Source organism: Sturnira hondurensis, unplaced genomic scaffold (assembly GCF_014824575.4).
Source record: "Sturnira hondurensis isolate 20B ecotype Veracruz unplaced genomic scaffold, ASM1482457v3 Scaffold0019428, whole genome shotgun sequence".
Classification (NCBI taxonomy): domain Eukaryota; kingdom Metazoa; phylum Chordata; class Mammalia; order Chiroptera; family Phyllostomidae; genus Sturnira; species Sturnira hondurensis.
The window spans coordinates 8,225,340-8,240,779 of record NW_028092059.1 but is presented as its reverse complement, the minus strand read 5'-3'; the positions used below and the strand labels follow the sequence as shown (position 1 = coordinate 8,240,779).

Here is a 15,440-nt window from a genome sequence, read left to right as displayed (position 1 = left end):
GGTTTCCCTTTATCCAAATAGGAAAGATGGAAACAGTGAACTATTTTTCTAAATTCTAAAAAAAATATTATTATATTTTTAATATATTTTATTGATTATGCCATTACAGTTGTACCATTTCCCCCCTTCATTCCCCTCAACCCTGTACAACTCCTCCCCCAACATTCTCCCCTTTAGTTCATATCCATGTGTCACAAGTTCTTTAGCTTCTAGATTTCCCACACTACTCTTGCCCGCTTCTTGTCTATTTTCTACCTACTGTCTATGCTACCTATTCTCTGTACCTTCTCCCCACCTCTCTTCCTCCCATTCCCCTGTTACTAACCTTCCATGTGTTCTCCACTTCTGTAGCTCTCTTCCTGATCTAGCTGTCAGCTTAGTTTGCTTTTGTTTTAGGTGTGGTTGTTAATAACTGTGAGTTTGCTGTCCTTTCACCATTCATATTTTATCTTCTTTTTCTTAGGTAAGTCCCTTTAACATTTCATATAATAAGAGCTTGGTGATGATGAACTTCTTGAACTTGACCTTATCTGAGAAGCATTTTATCTGCCTTTCCATTCTAAATGAAAGCTTTGCTGGATAGAGCAATCTTGGATGGAGGTCTTTGGATTTCATGACTTGGAATACTTCTTTCCAGCCCCTTCTTGCCTGGAAGTTCTCTTTTGACAAATCAGCTGACAGTCTGATGGGAACTCCTGTGTAGGTGACTGTGCCCTTATCTCTTGCTGCTTCTAGAATTCTCTCCTTCATTTTAATCTTGGGTAATGTAATTGTGATGTGCCTTGGTGTGTTGCTCCTTGGATCCAACTTCTTTGGGACTCTCTGAGCTTCCAGGATTTCCTGGAAGTCTATTTCCTTTGCCAGATTGGGGAAGTTCTCCTTTATTATTTGTTCAAATGAGTGTTTCACTTGTTGCTGTTCCTCTTCCCCTTCTGGTACCCCAATAATTTGGATGTTGGAACGTTTCAAGATGTTCTGGAGGTTCCTAAGCCTCTTCTCATTTTTTGAATTCTTGTTTCTTCATTCTTTTCTGTTTGGTCATTTCTTTCTTCCTTCTGGTCCATTCCATTGATTTGAGTCCCAGTTTCCTTTCCATCACTATTGGTTCTCTGTGCATTTCCCTTCATTTCACTTAGCGTAGCCTTCATTTTTCATCTAATTTGCGACTAAAATCAACCAGTTCTGTGATCATCCTGATCACCAGTATTTTGAACTGTGCATCTGATAGGTTGGCTATCTCTTGGTTGCTTAGAAGTATTGGCTCTGGGGCTTTGAGCTGTTCTTCTTGAGCCATAATGTTTTGGTCTGTTTGTGCCTGTTACATTGAGGGGTGGAGCCTTAGGTGTTCACCAGGGCAGGTCAACCCAGTGGCTGGGTTGTGATGCTGCATGTGGGGGCAGGGTCAGAAAGGGAGCAATGGTGCTTGTTCTGCTCTCTTGGATTTTGGTCCCCTCTGCTGCCTTCCACAAGCAAATTGGACCCTTCTCGTGCTGGTTCCCAGGTGGGTAGGCTCGTGTGTGTTCTAGAGCCCTGTGGGTCTCTCCATTGAACTCTCCTGTGAGGCCGGGAGTCTCTCCTGGCACCTCAACCCCCCCCCAGAGTTTTTCAATCAGTGCTTTTAGGCTCTATTTTCCATCACTGGGGCCCTGGGTTGTGCAGTCTGTATCACTGCCCATTTTTTGCCTGGTTTATCTGTGCACGAATGTGTGTCCGTGGTCAGCCGACCGCCTTGTGTGCCTTACTGGGTTTGCTCATTTTCTCCTTGCACCTGCGTCTGCTAACCACCACTTTTTACTGCTGGGACCCCTCTCTGCCAACTGCAGACTCGGCCCCTCTTACCAGTCTGGATGAATGCTTCATTGTTGTCAGACTTCGATATAGTTCAATTTCCTGTCTGTTCTGATTGTGTTTTTGTTTCTAAATCTTTGTTGTTCTTAAGTTTGGTTGTGCAAGGAGGTACAGTATTTATACCTACGCCTTCATCTTGGCCAGAAGTCTAAAAAAAATTTATTGATTGATTTTAGAGGGAGAAAGGAAGAAGAGAGAAACATTGATTTGTTATTTCAGATATTTATGCATTCATTGGTTAACTCTTGTATGTGCTGTGACCAGTGAGCAAGCCCACAACCTTGGAATATTGGGACGATGCTTTAACCAACAGAGCTACCCTGCCAGGGCTTAATTTTTTTTTTGAAAGAAAGATGTGAGCTCAGCTTCAAACTTTAAGATTTGAGATTCCTTTTAGACACCCAAGTGGAAATGTCAAGTGGGCAGTTGATTACAAGTCTGAAGTTCCAGGGGAGATATCTGGCAAGGTTGTATAAATTTGGGAGTTATCAGCATATGGACAGTATTTTAAAAATATTTTATTTATTTATTTATTTATTTATTTATTTATTTTTAGATAGAGGGAAAGGGAGGGAGAAAGAGAGGGAGAGTAACATCAATGTGGGGTTGCCTCTTGTGCACCCTCTATTGGGGACCTGGCCCTCAACTCAGGGATGTGCCCTGGCTGGGAATCAAACCAGTGACCCTTTGGTTCTCAGGCTGGAACTCAATCCACTGAGGCCCATCAGCCAGGGAAAATAGAGTTAATGGCATAAGAATGGAGGCCATCAGTGGAGCGATTGGGAAAACTCTAAGGATTGAACTCTGGAGTGTTCCATGTGAAGACATCAGGGAGATGAAGTAGAAGAAAAATCTAGAAAGAATGAATTCTTGGGAAGCAAGTCAAGGGAAGAGGAGTGACCAAATGCATCAAATGTTGCTGAAATGAATTTATCACTGTATGGTCCCTGTGAACTCAGTAAGAGCTATTCAGCTGAGTCTGCTTAAAGAGGGTTCATGAGTGATGAGAAGAGAGGAATAGAAGAATATAAGTATATTCAACTCTCTCAAAGGGTTTGCGGAAAAGAAGACAAAGTTGCAGTAGTGAATGGATAAATGTGTGAAGAGGGGATTTTCTTTTTTAAGATAGAAGACAAAAACACCATGTTTCTATGCTGATGGGAAAATCCAGGGTGGAGGGAAAGTGTGATTGTATTGGAGGAAGGAGAGTGGCTGGAGTGATGTCCTTGAGCAGGTGAGAGGGAAGGGGCCTAGTGCTTGAGAGGAAGGGTGGCTTGGCCACAAGCCCTGACAGTTCACCTGTACACAGGAGTGGTGATTGAGTGTCCCAAGTGCAGGTAGGGGAATAGTAGGGTTTGTGGAATTTCCTTTTGACTGTTTCCATTTTTCCAGGAAATACGTAACTCTATGAAACAGGGAGGTTATCTGGGTCTTCCATCCCCTGTGAGTCCTCTGTGTAGCCCATAGGGTGTGGTGCCTCTAGTTTTCAGTGGTGTTTCTCCCGCCTTTAGATAACAAGCTGGTTGCATTTTTTTTCTGAGGTTTTTAAATGTTGATAGATTATCTAGGATTGTTTGAACTTGTTTTACGGTTCTATTGGTGGAACAGATGGCTGGCCCTGGGGATCCTGGTCAGAACTAGGGTCTTCTCCTCTCATTGGACACGTTCCTGACAGGGACCTTTGAGCCCTAGTGTACAGCTTCTGTTAGAGCTGGAATTAAAGGTGCAAAGTGGGAAGAGCAAAGAGAAAAGCTGAAGGTGCCACCATTCGTCCAGCCCCAGTCCCTGCCTTCCCCTCCTGTGTGGGCATCAAATACACACTAGCCCACACACACAATCAGAGCTGAGATGTAAAAGAGTAGTGCATGACGCTTCATTTCTTTTCAAATGTGTTGACAGATAAGATTCTGGAGCAGCAGGCATCTGGGACACGTGCTTTCACTATTTGTGCCTCTTTCTCTCTCCCATTATTTATGTATCTATCTACCTCCATCTCTTGGGGCAGGGGCTATGGGTTACTCTCTCTTGTAAGTGTCCCAGGACTTGGCATATAATTGATACTTAAAAATATCATGATGGATATTTTGGAATGAATAAACGAATAGGAAGAAAAGCTACCTTGGAAATGTATGCAGTTTCTCTACTATTGTCATATATTTTATACTTATGATACCTACTGTAAGTATTTTGCTTATAAAATGTCAAGCTGCCATTTTCCAAAGAGAACATTGATTTGTGGAACTATGTCATAATTTTGTAATAGAGACAAGAGCAAAAATAACTCTTAGAGTTTCTTTATCACTTTATTTCACTCCTACAGGTAAAATACAAAGAAAACTATGAAAAGAATAAAGGAAAAGCAGATTATAATGTACTTCCTGCTTCAGAAAATCCTCTGCTCAAGCAGCTGAAGTTGGCAGGAAATGCCCTAAGTGATGTAAGTATATTCTCGTCAAAGTGTTTTTCTTAACTTTGGCTGCAAGACAGACAAGCTCATTTGCTTTCTATACCGACTAAGTGCAAATAGACATTGCAAGTGCTTTAAAGTTGTGATGTAGCAGTTCCCCTGGAACTATCTAACCAAAGGAAGGCCTTAGCGCCTCTGAGTATGATGTGTGTCAATTTGCAGGGCTAGGGGACATTGGGGGTTAGGTTCAATGGGCAGGGAAATCCTCACTTATAGGCTCCAGGTGCCTGCGACTCCAGGGCTACTGTCCATTCCAGGAGTTGCTTTGTGATTTTGACAGAGGCAGAAGGAGATTTCGAAAGGGGAGGAGAGAAGGAGAGATGAGGCAGTGTTAGCAACCTCCCGCTGCTGGGAGACGGACAATGTCCTGTTGTGGAAGTTCCCTCCCCACCTCTGCCATTGTCTCCTCAGATCCTGGCCACAACAACCATCACTTGCAGACAGCAGGAGTCAGAAGATGGCCCCCTGAGTCTTCACAGGAATTACTACTTGTGGAGTTGTTAAGAGCTTTGCCAAACCATTAGAAATGAAATAGATTAGATAAGTGAGAACTGGGCCTGGCATTAAAAGACCAGCAGCCCAAGTCCACTTTTACTATATATTTAAAGAGACTGAACATGTGATCAGCTGTGTCTTTCCCTTACGGTTAGGTTATATTAAGCCTTCCCAACATTTGAGGATTATACGTGGCTCTCTGGGTGAGCCAGTTATCCTATCTTTGTCCCTCGGGTTGTCAGCACTGCAGAAATAAGCACAGGTGATGGGGAGCGGGGTGAGTGAGGTGGCAGGTGAGAGAGTGGAGATGGATCTGTCTAAATAACTCCTCGGGGCACCAGCGCACACTTCCTATTTCCCAAATGAAGGCCGTCTTTATCAAACATATAAAAGCCAAGGTTTAAATCCACTCTGCTGATAAAGACAGGACATACATTAAAAATGAACAGCAGTATTTACAATTTGAAAACCCAGTATGAAAAAGTGACAACAATCTGTCTCCTCACCTGTGCATTTACAATCTCAATAATTGTTTATTGTTATTATCAGAGCAAAAGATAAATCCTAGCAGAGGAGACGAGTGGGAGTTTCATGATTTGAGTTCTTGTATATACTTTACGGTACAGTACTGAATTTTCCGAGGTAGAAGGATGAAAAAAAAGTGTGTATTGCTCAACATTTACTGAAGTTTTTCATGCAGGTTTGTTTACAAAACAGGAAAATTTGCCGTTGCTCAGGATATCCCTATGTGATATACAGTATCAGTGAGGGACAGGTGTGTGAGCTGGCGAATGGAGAAGGCTAATGTTCAGAAACACACAAGAACCTCTGCAGCTAAGGGCTTGGTTGGGGGCAGCGTATTGTCTTTTAAATTTTTTGAAGCATATGAAAAACTAAGGCTTTACAAGAATTGCTCATAGAAAAGGCTTAACATTCGTGACACCCTAGTATCTGATTGTCAGTTATTAAGACAGTTGACAGGCAATATCTTTCTTCTTCTTCTTTTGTTTAATGCTAGAAAATACAAGTGTTGCAATCAGTGTGGGAGTGACAGGAATCCACCGAACTGATTTTTTTCTTTACAGAGATTGTACAAGGAAAACTATGAAAAGACAAAGGCAAAGAGCATAAACTACTGCGAGACCCCCAAATTTCAGCTTGACACCGTTCTGCAGAAATTCAGCAGTGATGTAAGCAATCCTATGATCACTCCTGTTTAAAAACAAACAGAAAACTGCACCGTTTCACAAATAAATAAATGAAATGTCTTGTCTTTCAGACTAAATATAAAGAGTCCTACTTAAAAGATATTCTGGGACATTATGTAGGCAGCTATGAGGATCCACATTATATACACTGCATGAAAGTCACAGCTCAGAACAGTGACGTAAGTTCTAATACAATTGCTGAACTTTCCAAGTAACACCATTTTAGGGCATGAATACAATGGTTGCATCCTTGTGTCTTATTTTTTTTTCCTCACAGAAAAACTACAAAGCAGAATACGAAGAGGACAGAGGTAAATGCTTTTTCCCCCAGACCATAACTCAGGAGTATGAAGCCATCAAGAAGCTGGATCAGTGCAAGGACGTAAGTCTGCAGTGTGACTGTGAGCATCCCTGCACTCCATTGCATCCAGGGGGTCCAGATAGGTTTAAAATTTTGACTGTTTTATGAATAAATGCAAGCCAATAAATCGTAAGAAAGAAAATTTATTTTATAATAGATACACTATTTTTTTTTCTTTTGTCCATACATTTCAAGAGCTAATTCTAGATTATTTTCCCAAAGAAGAGTTCTTGGGCATCTGCCGATATGGGAACGTTTCTTGTAAAAGTGCCTCTCAAAGGTACTGCAGTCTAATTAGGAAAAAAGTTAGTGTTTTATTAACTACAGGTATCTTTTCTTTGGGGGAATGGAGTTCTGCTCACTAGTCCTGTAGGCCTACATGAATTTCATAGGCAATATTGCTAAACCTGACTCCTTTTCTCCCCCACAGCACACCTACAAAGTGCACCCAGAAAAGATAAAATTCACTCAAGTAACCGACTCGCCTGTTCAGGTGCAAGCCCAGATCAATGCTAAACAACTGAGTGATGTAAGTTCCTCTTCATTCCCAGGATAACTCTGCACAGGAAATCCAGTGACTTGTCACAGTTATAAAAAAGGCTATGTAAATTGTATGTATGTGCAATCACTTAAAATATTTTCTATTTGGTTGTCTTGCATCTTCTGCATCTTTTTGAGAGGATAATATTTGAAGTAAAATGTTTCTATAAAGGAAGCTAATTTAGCTTAATGTACAGGAAAGAACATGAATTCTAAAGTCAGATAAAACTGGATTCAAATTCCAGCTCTGTCTGGGCAAATCATTTAACTTCTCAATGCCGAATAGTTCCTACTGTGGTTGTTCTGAAAACTGAGTGAAAGGGGATATGTACGTGCGTCGTCCACACCCTACCCCAGAGCAGATATTTGACACCTAGGATTTCTCTCTCTCAGATAAGTATTGGAAAATGGAGTGTTTGCAGTCAGTTCATCATATGAGTTTCAAGTATGAATTTCCAAAGTTATGCTGAACTAAATAAAATAAGTGTAACCTCAGGAGATTTGTGACCCAGGAAATGAAAGGCTTCAGTTAGAATATCAACAAGCCGTAATGTATGCATGGGGGTGGGGACTTAACCTCGCTGGGAGGAGGAAAAGTAGGTTTATGGTTGTGAGTATGTGAAACAAAGTTTATTCTTGTACTATCACTTATTAATTACCATATTATTTTCCATGTAACCAAACCTACTTTTGCCCCGCCCTGAATTTGTTAGAAAAGATTCTCCCGTGAGAACTGACAATGAAAGGGAAGAAAGGGCTGTCCCTCCCAGAATCTGCAGGGCCAGCTGTGATATGCGCGAAGGGGACCGTGCATGAAAGAGCCACCTCCTTCCGTTTGGGTCCTACCATGGCACCAAATGAGACAACAGCTGCCACGTGCCTAGGACACAGGCTGTCAGCTGGGCAAGGTGGCCTCTCCTAGCTCTGGATTTTTCTTTTAATCTTAACAACTTTGTCAGCTTTATTTGAGAAAATGTATTTTACATTTTGCTATGAAAATTTGTTCTTTAGAACAATTCTTCTGAAATCATCCCTCTCTCTCTCTCTCAGCTAAATTACAAAGCAAAACATGAAAGTGAAAAGTTTAAGTGCCACATACCTCCAGATACTCCTGACCTTATCCAGCACAAAATCAATGCATACAACCTGAGTGATGTAAGTTCCTTGCCACCATGCTGTGTGGTATGCTGAAAACTTGTGCTTTTATTTTCAATCGTTTCAGTAAATAATTATTTTAATGTTAAAGATGGGAAGAACCGTTAACATTTGTATCATGTCCCTACGCCTCTGCCAATGTAACTGAATTTACTTCTTAACATGTATGTAGCAATCATGTAAGTAGCATCATACACTAGACATTAATATATTTTAGTCAGCCTGCAAGATTCTGTCACCCATGTATGTCTAATTGGAAATTTAATGCTAAGTCTGTTAGTCACATGTTCATTTATACTATGCTATAATTAATTTTCTTTTGAATTTGATTGTTTTAAAATTTAGCTTTATTTTATTTATTCTTCAAGTCTGTGATGTTTCTTGTTTCACATAGATGATACTTATTTCTGCATGTAAGATACTTGCACTAGCAAAGATATGTAGCATTCAAACAGTGTAGGGCTGGCTGTCCATTGCTCTTTCATTTCCAAACTTAATTCTATAGAAAAGTCAAATTACCCTTAGATGTTTCCATTTCTTCAACAACCCTTTGCATAAGTACAAAGATTATCCAGCATCAATGAGTACTATAATGATTCATGAAATAACCTTTTGCAGAGGACTTTGAGATCAAATTAAAGTGATGACTTTATATTATAGAAAGTTAACTATAGAATATTTGTGCCATTGTAAAAAATATTCAGTTAGGAATCAATATTAGTATGATAACTAGAATTAAGTTAATTGGATGAAATAGCCTAATGGAGAGTACATAAGATTAATCTAGTAGAATGAGAAGCTTCAGCTTGAAGAGAATTAGCTAAAATATGCATGATTTCACGGACAATGAAAAGTCCCTTTATATTAAGACAAAGTATTGGGTTCCCTTCTAGTCTTAGCCAAGTGTGATAACATGCTTATCCCTTTTGTCAATTCCTTTTTTAAAATTTTCCTGCCCAGAGTATTTACAAGTACGACTGGGAGAAGAGCAAAGCTAAGAAGTTTGACATTAAAGTGGATGCCATTCCCCTCCTGGCAGCCAAGGCCAACAGCAAGAATGCTAGTGATGTGAGTGCGGGCTGGGGACCTGGGCTGGGGATTCCACGGTGTGCCCCGAGGGGTGGGATCTGGCACGTGCGATGTCCTTGCAGGTGATGTACAAGAAAGACTATGAGAAGAACAAAGGGAAGATGATTGGAGCCCTCAGTGTTAGTGATGATCCCAAGATGCTGCACTCGTTGAAGACGGCCAAGATGCAGAGCGATGTGAGTGCTTCTGTCAATCAGCCTTGTTTTCAGATGTGGCTGCACCTCCTGTTGAATGGGAGCTTGGATGTGATGTTAGCCTAAGGGAAATCTCAGATCCAGGAAGACAGTCAAACATGAAAGCCCAGTGCTAAAGGGTGATTTACTTCCTCATTTTCATGATGTCTGTGTTCTTTGAGACATCAATGAATATAACAAAGTTTCCCTTCATCTCCTTAATGCCTTCTGTTTTATCAGAGGGAAATTATCTTAGCAATAGCATTTTCTTTATTGCTCTGCCTAGAAATCGGCTCACTATCTCAGGATGTGTAAACATGTATTCATTCATTCCATGCCGTGACCTGACTTAAGGTACTTTGCAAAAACACATACAGAAAAATAAAAAGCTAGAAACGAGAAGATCAGGCTAAAGATAAAGTAGGAATAACTAGATAAAGCAGAGCTTTAAAAGCAAATTATTTTAAGAATTTTATAAAATACTGATCTCACTTTAAGGCCTTTAGATTGCTTATTAAATATAAAATAAAACTATTTACAAAATTGCTTTTCAAATTCATACCCCAAAAAGTATATACTCCCTAGTCTGTATCATTTAAAATATTCCTGTATTCAGTATGTTTTTGCACTTCTACATGTGAAAATTAAAAGAGAATGTGAATAAATATATGATTCATACAATAAAATAGAAAAACTATCTTCCATGCATTATTGCTAGAAAGTAAAAGATTAAGCCTTAATGATAAAAGCTAACTTCCAGAGGTTTTCAAGTGCTGAACTGAAAGCTTCCCTAAGACTGTGTCTAAGCATCTAAGGCTCATCCTATACTTTTGGCCTCATTTTACCAGCTCTTAAAAAATTAACACATTCAAGAGGAAAGAATTATTTCATGACAAAATATTGCTTAGGCAGCAGCATTTGTGTGCTCTGATTTATCCCAGCTGAGAAATACTAGGATAAGTGAAGTAAACGTATTTATGGTTATCAGCAGAGTAAATCAGCCAAGACATGAGCCTCTACCATGTTCATCCTGCTTTTTTGCTTTGTGGAAAATCAGTGCTGCTAAAATACAAAATTTGCCCTTTTGGTTAAAGCGTAGTAAAAATGGCTTTTACGCCATGAGATTTATTTTTTCCTTTGTTTGATTTCCTTGGACAGAGATTGTACAAAGAAAACTATGAGAAGACAAAGGCAAAGAGCATGAATTACTGTGAGACCCCTAAATACCAACTTGACACTCTGCTGAAGAACTTCGGCGAGGTTGGAGAGGCCGGGGTTACCTCTGGGGCTTGAGGGCTTTCCTACTGTTTGATGAATAACTGTCCATTTGAGTGCCATGCGTTTTCTTTTTCAGAATAAGTATAAAGATTCGTATGTGCAGAACATTCTGGGTCATTATATAGGCAGCCCTGAAGACCCACATCAAATACACTGCATGAAGGTTTCAGCTCAAAACAGTGATGTAAGTTTGAAGACAATTGCTCTTGCCTCGCGGTGGCACGAGGAGCAATAACAGTAATCATCTGTCACTGTTCTTTCTCATTATAGAAAAATTACAGAGCGGAATATGAAGAAGACAGAGGAAAATGCTATTTCCCTCAGACAATCACACAAGAATATGAAGCAATCAAGAAGCTAGACCAGTGTAAAGATGTAAGCCAGCTGCTCTGAATTCTGGAAATTGGGTTTGGGACTCTTGTGCCATCTAGTGGTAAATTCAGGAGTGTAAATGCAAGTATCCAGTGGTTAGGTGTTCAATTCTTCATTTTGGCTTTTGGGTGGAATTGGGGAACACAGAAATTACTGCGAGGAAGCCTATTTGTTACAGAATAATTCCAGGATTTATAAATCATTGTTTTCACCAACGTATACATGGCCTAGGAGAAGGGGAAGACAGATTTGTGAGAGCTAGGTGTTCCTTTTCGAGGGGTTCTGTACCTGAGGGGCTAGCGGGTGCCGGGTGCTGTCCTTGGTGCTGACCAGGGTGGGCTGCCTCCCATGGCAGGCCCTCGCATGGGAGGTACAGACAACAAACTAAGAGCACAGAAGCGAGGTGGATATCAGGCAATGATAAGACGGGTAACATGGAATGATAATACAGAATGAAAATACGATGATGTGGGGAGAAAGATCGGGTGGGCACTGTAGTTTGGATGGTCAAGGAAGGCCTAAGGCAGGAGTGGGCAGCTGTGCCAAGAACAGGGGAAGAGCCGCAGAGAGAACTGCCTAAGGAGACAACAAGCTTGGCATTTAAGGATCGAAGGAATGAGGTGGCTGAAGTGTACTGGGGAGGGGGATGGTGCTAAGAGGTAAAATAATAGGAGATGAAGGAAGGGTGGTTTTTGTAGGGTAGGGTTGTACACCAAGACGCAGTTTAGAGTGAACATGCAGTCCAGTGGAGAGTCGTGTAGGGCTTCGGCAGAGGGAGGAGAAGTCTGGTTGCTGACTGCAGCAGGGAGCCCAGCCGGTGGAGGGAGTGAAGAAAGAACGTATCAAACAAGTTTTCAGGAAGTAAACTAACTTTTGGCTAGAAACTTTTTATATGTTTATATATGTATGTTTTATAGTGTGTATACAAACAAGAACATAAAGATACATTATGAAATTTCATTCAAGAACATCTTTTCTAGCATACCTACAAAGTTCCTCCAGACAAGACCAAATTCACGGCTGTCACCGATACTCCTGTACTGTTGCAAGCCCAGCTCAACATGAAACAACTTAGCGACGTAAGTGCCTTGATTTATGCATGTGTGGTGATCTGGAATGCTTTGATTGTCTGGACCGTAAGCATTTACATGCGTAATCTTCTTTTGTCCATCTGTTATCTCAACAATGTCATTAGTCAAGAGTTCTTTAAAATCTTGGAATAAGGTGGCTGAGAATAGGGGGGAGAGAGTAGTAGGAGGTGCAATGGTAGGAGATGGAGGAGGGGATGGTCTCTATAGAAACACGTAACTGCTGGGTTGTACTGTACCCTGGGGGAAAATGGTGTTAGGCAATAATTAAAATAAAACATAATTTTTCAATAATGCATCCATTTTTAGTGGGAATTTGCTCATTCCCACTGAAGATTATACCAAATCCTCAGGATTAAGCTGTGCTAATCATTAGGATTATACGAAGAGTAATGCATACCAAAAATAATGGATACTAAAATTCCATGGTAACCTAAATAGTGAAAGCATCTACTTTGCATAGCTAACAAGTGACGAGGCAAGCATTTCCCGTTCTTAACTTTACTAACAAAGACTTTACGAGGAGAAAAAAGCACAGAAACAAGAAAGGTGTCAGATGATAATAAGAAAAACTAATATACGATGGAGATATAGAATTAAAATAGGATGACATGAGGAGGACCGACTGCGTGGGCAGTTTAGATCGAGTAGCCAAGGAAGACCTGTGGCAGAAGGGTCCGGCCCTGCCACAGCCAGGGGGAGAGCAACACTCACAGTCATGTGGCTTAGCAGGGACCCTGTTAAATGCAGGCTCTGATCCAGTAGGTCTGGAGGGACCCATATTCAGTCTCTCTGATAAGCTCCCAGGAGAGGCTGATCCTGCTGATTGGCAGACCCCACCGCGTAAAGAGGTGCTAAGACAGCTAAATCCTGAGGAGTAGCACATCCTTCTCAAGACAGTAAATCAAAATGTACAGTTTGCTCTACTTCAAAACCTGTTTTAATAACTGGAATTAGCTCATGTGCAAATTGGTAAAGAAGGGAATGGTGTCAGTATAACCCAGCAGTCATATTGGTTCATAAGCAATGCTTCCTAGCATATTAATATTTTGTGCCCCAGAAAGAACCACTAATCATTAACACCACAGACCCCACTGACCTTCGTAAGATGAAGAGGAGTACAGTGCTGTATGGGGTACCCGGTGCCCACACTCTTCTCGTTAGCCTCGTTAGGCCACAGGCTCTGCTCTGAAGGTGCTTATTGCACCATCCTTCTCAATCTCGTCCATCTGCTGTGAACTTCACAATTCAACAGGCGATTTGCTTTTTATGCTGTCTTTCTTCCAACTAATGTTACTTTAAAAAAATTTTGAGTCCTCTATTTTGTATTTTAATAGAATTTATGTATCTTTTTAATGGTGCTGGCATGTTAAATTATTATTTTTGTCAGTGCTCTTGCAGACTTGCATAACTTTGGGTTGTTTGTGCCTTCTGCACAGCCTGGAAGTTCAGATCATACACATTGCATCTACACAATGATGCCCAAAGTCTGGTTATACCGCAAGTCCCAAAAAAGGGGCTGGGCCTCTGGGATGTGTGTGGCACTTCAACTGGATGGACTCTTTCTTTGGGGCATTTTTTGAAAAATGGTAGCAATGACTTAGCTAGACAGATTCTCCTATGTAAATTCAAGAAAGTTCCCACCTTGAAGTCTTTGGCTACCCTCTACTGTGTTTCAGCTGAATTACAAAGCAAAATACGAAGGTGAGAAGTTCAAGTGTAACGTCCCAGCAGATGCTCCACAGTTTATCCAGCACAGAATCAATGCCTATAACCTGAGTGATGTGAGTACCAAAGACGCAGAAGCTTGTGTTCATGTATGTGTGCATGAAAGAGGAAATGTCATAGGGGTTCTAGAAGACCAGGTCAGGGGTTATGCAGATAAACAGACAGTGAGATTGCTACCAGAGTGTACATAGAGCTTTTAAGGTCTAAATGCTCCTAATGATCTTACTCAGCTATCAGATTTCATTTTCCAGTCTCTGGTACCATCAGAAATGTTCTCTCAGTCACTCTTGCTCATCCCTAGGGTTTTACAAGAACTCTCCTGTGTAAAGGTCACATTTCACCTTCTCCAAGTGGTTTTCCTTTTATTATTATCCTGTAAATATCAGGATAGCAGAATCTTTAGAAATTTCACAGAACGTTTTAAAAAGTACATTATACATGTTTGGGAATGGGTGGACAACGCTAAATGATAGATAAATAGGTAGCATGCTACCATTTGGTAAATACAGTATTTATAGGTGAAATAAGTCCACACATACAAATTTTCAATATTTTTAAAAAACTTTTACCATGTGAATCTGTTAGATGTTTTTGCAATTTCTTCGCTAAAATTTTCCTGCACAGAACATTTACAAGTACGACTGGGAGAAGAGCAAAGCTAAGAAGTTTGACATTAAAGTGGATGCCATTCCCCTCCTGGCAGCCAAGGCCAACAGCAAGAATGCTAGTGACGTGAGTGCGGGCTGGGGACCTGGGCTGGGGACTCCGCGGTGTGCCCCGAGGGGTGGGATCTGGCACGTGCGATGTCTTTGCAGGTGATGTACAAGAAAGACTATGAGAAGAACAAAGGGAAGATGATTGGAGCCCTCAGCGTTAGTGATGATCCCAAGATACTGCACTCTTTGAAGACGGCCAAAATGCAGAGCGATGTGAGTGCTTCTGTCGATCTGTCTTGTTTTTAAGATGGCACCCCTGTTAACCTGCTCGAGGGCCGCAGTGTATGGAAGGGCTCTATACCCAAGGGATACACCGGGTTCAAAACAACAAGCTGCTGGAGAGAACTTTAGAAGTGGAATGATCCCCTAGATTCTTACATCTCTCATGACTGAGGAAAAAGTTATTGATTAGTATTTGATGTTTATTTCACTTTGAAAAACTGTGTTAATATTTAATAGGGTATCCGTTGTAATTCTTAAAACATTTTGGAAAACATCACTAAATGTTTGAATATTTTCTTCTAATTGAAAAATGTCCTTTAAAATGATGGTTTTAAACTGTTTTTATTTTGGAAAAAATCTTGAGTCACAGATAAAAATCTTAGTGTAGCTATCAATTGCTCTTCATTGACTTGGTAGTTATTAGTACTGGCCTAGGTCCCAGAAAAATACTCAGTTAAGCATAAGCCCTTTTGAGAATCTGATAAAATACTTGGATCATTCATCCAGAAAAACAAACTTTTTTCATACCTTTTGCCTAAATTTCAGAGAATTTATGGATTTTCTAAGGCTTGTCTGTGGGCCATCTAGTATCTTTTGGTTAAACTTCTTACTAGAGAGAAGCAGACATCCACTATTGCAAATTGCAGTATCCGATGTGCTAAAAAATGTTGAGTGAATCATTTAAGAGTGTTAAGAATTC

The 15,440-nt window shown here is 40.6% G+C and overlaps 1 protein-coding gene across 1 annotated transcript in view; it reads left to right on the top strand.

The window, feature by feature from the left end:
• Positions 1-15,440, top strand: part of NEB (nebulin) — a 203,314-nt gene that overhangs the window by 25,595 nt on the left and 162,279 nt on the right. The window contains exons 13-27 of the mRNA XM_037027771.1: positions 4,169-4,285; positions 5,896-6,000; positions 6,090-6,197; positions 6,296-6,400; positions 6,810-6,908; positions 7,970-8,074; positions 9,035-9,142; positions 9,226-9,339; positions 10,495-10,596; positions 10,691-10,798; positions 10,885-10,989; positions 11,967-12,065; positions 13,754-13,858; positions 14,427-14,534; positions 14,618-14,731. Of these exons, the coding sequence (XP_036883666.1) occupies positions 4,169-4,285; positions 5,896-6,000; positions 6,090-6,197; positions 6,296-6,400; positions 6,810-6,908; positions 7,970-8,074; positions 9,035-9,142; positions 9,226-9,339; positions 10,495-10,596; positions 10,691-10,798; positions 10,885-10,989; positions 11,967-12,065; positions 13,754-13,858; positions 14,427-14,534; positions 14,618-14,731 (1,602 nt within the window). The remainder of the gene's footprint in view (positions 1-4,168; positions 4,286-5,895; positions 6,001-6,089; positions 6,198-6,295; positions 6,401-6,809; positions 6,909-7,969; positions 8,075-9,034; positions 9,143-9,225; positions 9,340-10,494; positions 10,597-10,690; positions 10,799-10,884; positions 10,990-11,966; positions 12,066-13,753; positions 13,859-14,426; positions 14,535-14,617; positions 14,732-15,440) is intronic.